The sequence below is a fragment of the Chaetura pelagica genome, unplaced genomic scaffold (assembly GCF_000747805.2).
Source record: "Chaetura pelagica isolate M959 unplaced genomic scaffold, ChaPel_1.0 scaffold29, whole genome shotgun sequence".
In the NCBI taxonomy this organism is placed as follows: Eukaryota; Metazoa; Chordata; class Aves; order Apodiformes; family Apodidae; genus Chaetura; species Chaetura pelagica.
Genome location: NW_009970720.1, coordinates 3,270,486 through 3,277,482, shown reverse-complemented (window position 1 = coordinate 3,277,482; position 6,997 = coordinate 3,270,486). Strand labels below are relative to the sequence as shown.

The window sequence follows — 6,997 nt, the reverse complement described above, 5'->3', positions numbered from 1 at the left end:
GTAAGGAAAACCCCACAGTTCTGTTAAAATAAGCTATTTTTAGGAGTGTTCTGTTCAGTGTTTTTTTTCCACAGGAGCGTGTCTATGTTTCTTGAAGTCAATGAAATTTCAATGAAGTCTAAATTATGGCATAGATTGAGTAAGTGAAAGATGTATGTTTGTATCACAATCCTAAGAGTACATGCATTTAGCATCAGAGATTTTGTTAGATAGCTTATACCATTTTGATTGATGAAGGGAAAATGTATTGGTAGGTTTGAACATTTTTTTAAAACATTCTTTTCATGGGGGCTTTCAAAGTCTGCAGTTTTCATTTGAGGTTGTAAACAAACAAACAAAACAAAACAAAACAAAAAAGTGTAACAGTTCCATAAAAAAAAATATCTTATTTTCCACAACATTGTCAAGAAAATTCTCACCAGATATTAAATAATTAAATCTGACTCCCCAGTCACTAGTTAATACCTACTTATATTGCTTTCAGATTCAGATCACATAATTTCACTGAAGCCTGCTTTTTCTTTACCTGCATGATCTGGGAATGTTTTTCTTTTTATGATAATTTTCTTCCATAATAAGTGATATCCTGGATGTTTAAGATAAGCCAAATATTTTACTCTTCCACTGTTATGAGAGTGTATCTGTAAATACATCGGGAAAAATATGCTTCATTATACCTATTGCACTTGGTGACCTGCTTTGTTGTATAGATAGGAATTGAATTTTTCACTCTCTGTTAAAATTAGTCTTTTTAAACTTGGAAAATCCTCATTATTTCTCTGGAGATATGACACAAATACATTTTCTTTTCATTTTTCCACTTCCACATGTTCCCCTATAAAACACTTTGATATACCCTGTTTGGTGATCCACCAAACACCCTTTCAGTGAAGCACTGAGTGACTGATCCTTTTTTAGACAGTTTACTGAATGTGCATGATCAGGAGTTGTATTCCCTCCTCAGCATCTCTTGTCACTTTTCCTCCTTGTATGTCCACTTGAATTGTACACATAGGGCTTATTTTCACAAATTCTGGGTAAGAGCACTGGATCAATAAATCCACACCAAGTACCAGTATATTCTGCTGTCTAAGTACACCAGCAAAGAAGACAAAATTCATTCAAGCAGGTTTTTCAGACAGCATGATTTACTTCAGCCGACTCTACCCTTAATACTTTTTTTTCAAAGCTACAGGAAGGAGATTTGAGTACATACAGCAAGTTCACAAAGAGCAGCTTTCAAGCTGCTTTTAGAGAAAAGAGTATTTTTAACTTAAGCATCAACAAAGTTGTTCCTTTAGAAAATGAAGATTCTCTGTAGGTCTAGTTAAACCAACTTAACAAAGGGGATAACACCATGTCTAAAATATTTACATTTGATCAGAGTCCCTTTGAATAAGGAAAAAATAATAATAATAAAAGATCACTAGTTTATTACTCTTTCCTAATGATCTAGAGTGGAAAGAGATACCTAAACTATTAATAGTAATGTAGAAACTCAGACTGCAAAATCAATACATCAGCTCAGTAAAGCTGAGCTTCTTTCTAATGCTGCTGTTCCAACAGTAGAGCTTACCTTCCGAATCATATATGTATTGACCTAATTACATAAATATTGACTTTGCTTTATATGAAGGTTTTTTCAGTCGCAGTGTAATTACAATGTCAATATTTGTTGCATGTAATAACACTGAATTTAGACTTGTTAATTTTGATATATGGTGACATGCCACAAGTTATTATATGGGATAAGACAGTTAGTCTAGAAGTATGCACACCAAATATAAGCAGCTGGCAATGCTGAATGTGACCAAGACCTTCTGTTTCTGATTGTTTAATCAGACAGAGGAAATACACTGGGTGATTACAACCTTGTTCCGTACAAAGCACCATTTTGAGATGGAGAAATATTTACCTTGGTCTTCCCTGGTTCAAAAAAGTAAAAATATTCAGCCAGGAACTCAGTAAACGTGCTCCTGTTTAAAGTTAACTTGACAATTTTGCCTTACAATATTGTAAACAATGTTTAAATTGTGTCAAAATTGAGGCTTTATGTAGCAACAAATACACTTTGCTGCACACCTTCCACCAGGTATATGTCATTTTAGAATAACAATAGGACCCAAATACAAGCAATTTACATTGAATTATTTCCCTTTTCTTTCAAATCCAAGAAAGATGTGAGCAGTGGACTTTTAGATACTGCTGGGATTTGTAAAACTGTTCATTACAGTTGGGAAATGTTTGTTGATTTCTACAAGAACTACTTTGTTAGAGCTGGCAGACCTCTGAACTACTTTCAGTGATGAATAGCCATGTAATACAGTGTATGTTCCTAGATGCAATTATACAAGATTTTGAATTTGGCAGTGACATGAGAAACAGAAACCGAACTGTGACAGTCTGTGTGTGTGCTGAGGATATTTAAATTTGTTCTAGCTATAATGTGTTGCCAGTAGAGAAAAAGCATGTATCATACTGTATTTTCTCATTTGTCTCAGCAGGGATGCCAGACAAGACAAACCTCAGTGACGTAAAGCAAATCCATCAAACCAACGATGGCAGCACTTTAGACACAACTGGAGCAGGATGTACAACAATGGCTGGTTATATGACATTTATGCTGATTAGTTTGGTAACAATATTTCTCAGTCTTTTGTAACTGTTAACTTTGGCTTGATATATGTGTCTCATTGTCATCTGTTTATCCCCACTCACAAGCCTGGAATAAGGGATCAGATGGATATAGCAATATTTATGCTAGCTTCTGTGATATCAACCTCTCTGATCTTCGGCCTGAATATTAACAAAGTTGTTTGTGTAATATTTTTCTTGTGGGTGTTTTGTTCGTGGTTTTGTTTGGTGGGTTTTTTTAGTACCTGTATAGTCATGCAAAATAATGTATACTTTTATAACATTTTATGTTAAAAATAAGTTGACTATGATAATCTTCCTACTAAAAGCAATTTGTTAAAACGAGAACGCAGAAAACACCAAGTCATGGAAGGGGACTCTGGAGATAATGTAGCCCAACCCTATGTTCAGAGCAGAGTCAACCACAGCAAGCTGCTAAAGTCAGTATTTGAATGTCAGCAAGGATAGAGACACTACAACCTCTCTCGACAACCTGCTTCACTGCTTGAACACTCATTGCAAAAAAAGGCTTTTCTTACATTTAAATGTTATTTCTTGTATTTTGGTTTGTGCCCATTGCCTCTTTTCCAGTCACTGAGATACACTGAGAAGAGCTTGGTTCCATCTTCTTAACTGCCCTTATCAGGTACTTATGCATTTTTATAAGATTTTTATAAGATTCCCCCTGCATCTTCTCCATGTCAAGCAATCCCAGCTGTCTCGGCCTCTCTTTGTATAAGACTTGTTCCCATCCCTTAAAAATATTCATGGCCCTTTGCAGGACTCTATCCGATATGTCCATGTCTCTCCTGGGAGCGCAGACCTAGACACAGTACTATACTATACTATACTATACTATACTATACTATACTATACTATACTATAGATACATCTCACCAGTGCTGAGCAGTGGGGGAGGATCACTTTCTTTGTCCTGCTGGCAACATTTTTCCTAATTCAGCCAAGGAACTGTCCACCAGGGCCTTCAGGTCCTTCTCCGCAAAGCTGCTTTCCAGCCTGCCTGCACCAGCATGCACTATGCATGGGGTCGCTCCTCTCAAGGTACAGGACTTGGCATGATGAGGTTACTATCAAGAGACTTAATTAGTCTGCCCAGGTCCTTCTAAATGGGAGAACAGCTCTTTGGTGTAACAGCTACTCCTCCCATTTTTGCATCCTCTATGAGAACTTGCTGACGGTGCAATCAATTGCATTGTCAAGGAGATCATGAAGACATCAACCAGTATTAACCCCTGGAATAAACCAGGAGTATCTGTTCTTCATGTGGACTTTGTGCTGCTATTTGCAAGCCTATATGCAACTGATAACAACTGAAGACACAATTGCTCAGCACTTAATGAGTTTTGTACTTAAAGTCCTACTTTCTGGGACATGATCTATGTAAAAGAAAGAATTCCTTTCTGTTTTTCTCCAAAAAGGAAAAAAATCCAGTGTAAACTTAGCTAATTTTAGTAGGAATTACTTTTCATAGTTCAGAAAAACTGCATATCAAATACAGTGTATATATATGCAGGTACATGTTTAACTGCGTTTTATCTAGAGGTAACAGCAAGGTTAGGATTCACTGTTGGACTAAGGTATCTTAATCTATATGTCTACATACAGATACTTCCATATGAGCTATGTATCTATTACATATCAGCTCTATAACTCTAAGTTGACACTGCAGTCAGTTGAAATATAGGGTAACATTCCAGTGCTAAAACACCAGTAACCTGTGCCAGTTAAGATGTTGTAGATAAACCCTACCTAGTGTCCAACTGCTTCTCTGAAGGACCTCAGATCTTTTTCTGGGCAAGTAAGTTTGAGAGGCTTTATTTGGTATAACAAAATTATTTAATAATTATTTCATGAGGTCTATTTGTAATTATAAGCATGAAAAACATAGCTCTCTATTGTCAGATTTCTTACCCATCCCAATGAAAAATCAAGTCCTTTGTCTTAACTCATTAAAGATCCTGTGTGTTTTTATAGAATTTGCATTATGCAAATAGGTCACTGATAACCTCAGATTTTCTATGCTGTTTGAATGCTGATGTGAACGCAAAGTGGAATTTTATTTGAAGATATGCAATTTGCATTCATCTTGCCAGGGATGTTAAGAACAATAAAAAAAGCTTCTTTAGGTATGTTGCGGAGAAGAGGACATCCACGGGGAGTGTAGGAGTGTAGGTCCTCTCCTGAAGGAAATGGGCGTGATAGCAACACAGGATATTGAGAAGGCTGAGGTCCTCAATGACTTCTTTACTTCAGTCTTCTATGGCAAGTGTTTCAACCTCAACAAAAAGGCCACAGAAGGTGAAAGCAGGGACTGGGAGAATGAATTACCCCCCACCATAGGTGTAGAGCAGGTTCGTGACCATCTAAAGAAGCTGAAGATGCATAAATCTATGGGAACTGATGGGATTCACCCACAGGTCCTGAGGGAGCTGGCAGATGAAATTGCTAAGCCTCTGTCCATTGTATTTGGGAGGTCATGACACTCTGGTGAGGTTCCCGCTGTTTGGAAAAAAGGCAACACAGCCCCTATTTTTAAAAAGGGGAAAAGGAAAACCCAGGGAACTACAGGCCAGTCAATCTCATCTCTGTGCCTGGCAAAGTCATGGAGCACATGCTCCTGGAAAGTCTGCTAAGGCACTTGGAAAATAAGGAGGTGACTGATGACAGCCAACAAGGCTTCATTAAGGGCAAGTCATGCCTGACCAGTCTGGTAACCTTCTACAACAAGGCTACAGAGATGGTGGATGGTGGCAGAGCAACTGATATCATCTACCTGGATTTGTGCAAGGTACAGTATATATTTCTGATACAAGATTTTATTATCCTGTCATGACTAATTTTGATATCATTTTAACCAGAAAATATTAAAGAATATTTTGTAGTTATTTCTCCTTTACATTCCTTTACAAGAAGGGAAAAAAGGTACAGTATTGTGCGCACATACTGTGCCTAGAACTTTTCCTAAACTGTAAAATAATACATTCATAGAAGATTAATATAAAAGAAACCCACATATGTAAATATTTTTACTTCCAAATGCATGCATTAGTCCTTAGTGCACACAGTATAATATAGAGGTAAACAGATATAAAATTTCAAATAAATGCAAGTGAACATTTCTAAGAGCAATTCCATGCCTGATAAACAAAATTAGTAGTCATGTGTGCTGGTGTGTCCATTTTACTTTACCTCTTTTTTCTCCTGCTGGTTTTGTAAACCAGTCCTTCAAATTTACTTGTCTTGTTTCTCAGCATACACTAAAATTATAACATTGGTGATTCAGGGAAAGAAAATCAGATTTTGTTCTTTTCCTTTTTCATACAAGCTGAAATCAGTAACCAATCTAATCCAACAATGTTTTTTTGAACAATGACCAACACCAGCCACTTCAAGAAAAACAGAATAAATCTTTGAATGGGAGATTCAGAAATGAGGGAAATAAATGTATTAATACCTGTTACTTAGAATTTTATTTATGTCCTAAAGGATTTTGGTTTTATTCCTCAGTTTTATGTGCAGTTCAAGATGTTACTCATGGCACCAAGTAGTCAAGTTTATAACATTTTAGTCTACAGCACCATGGAAATTCAAGCCTATTTTCAAATGATGATAGTAGTAAAGTCCTAAGGCCTCTTCAGATATGTTACTTATCTGTGTTACTCCTCAGTTTTTTCCTGGCCTGTTCACCTTATTTTATGCACTGCATCTATGCAAAATAATTTCTAAGGTTCTTTCTGGAGTGGAAAATTAGGTCTTTTCCTTCCAGACACGTATGAACAATCCAGGTTTGGGGACAGTTCCCAAAGACAAAATGAATTCAATAGTGGTAGGTCTGGAGTCCTCTCACTCAGCCCTCAGACACAAGACCTCATTCATTCTCCCATCCTATCCACCTCTTGGCACCACCACACACTGCATGTCATTGCCCAGACTCATGCATCTGCCAGGATGCATCATAGTTATTTCATCATCTATAACATGCTATAATGGAATATTTCTGTTTCTTAAAGAACTGTAAAAAAAGCATTAAAATGTCTCAGAGCAAGAAGAGTGCACTTGCCTTATAGGGAGCCAAGGCTGTTTGGTAGTTTGTCTCAAGGTTACTTTGCAAGGGAGGCACATTTGCAAGAAACTGTTGGATTATGGCAGGATGTTGAAGTGTAGCTCCAAGTTTGGCAACTGGGGAAAAAAAAACAAACCCTTATATGCTGCCTCTGTTAAAGGTAGCAATGAAATGAGAAATAGCACTCAGCAGAAAAATCCAGAGTATGTTAGGGAAGCCAGAAGGAGAAATAATAATAATAATAATAATAATAATAATAATAATATTAATATTAATAAT

General features: G+C 36.7%; 1 protein-coding gene across 1 annotated transcript in view; it reads left to right on the top strand.

Annotated features, from left to right (window-relative positions):
- GPC5 (glypican 5) overlaps positions 1-3,969 on the top strand; it is a 643,456-nt gene extending 639,487 nt beyond the window's left edge. The window contains exons 8-9 of the mRNA XM_010006360.1: positions 2,505-2,635; positions 3,856-3,969. Coding sequence (XP_010004662.1) covers positions 2,505-2,635; positions 3,856-3,969 — 245 coding nt within the window. The remainder of the gene's footprint in view (positions 1-2,504; positions 2,636-3,855) is intronic.
- Positions 3,970-6,997: the final 3,028 nt, after the last annotated feature.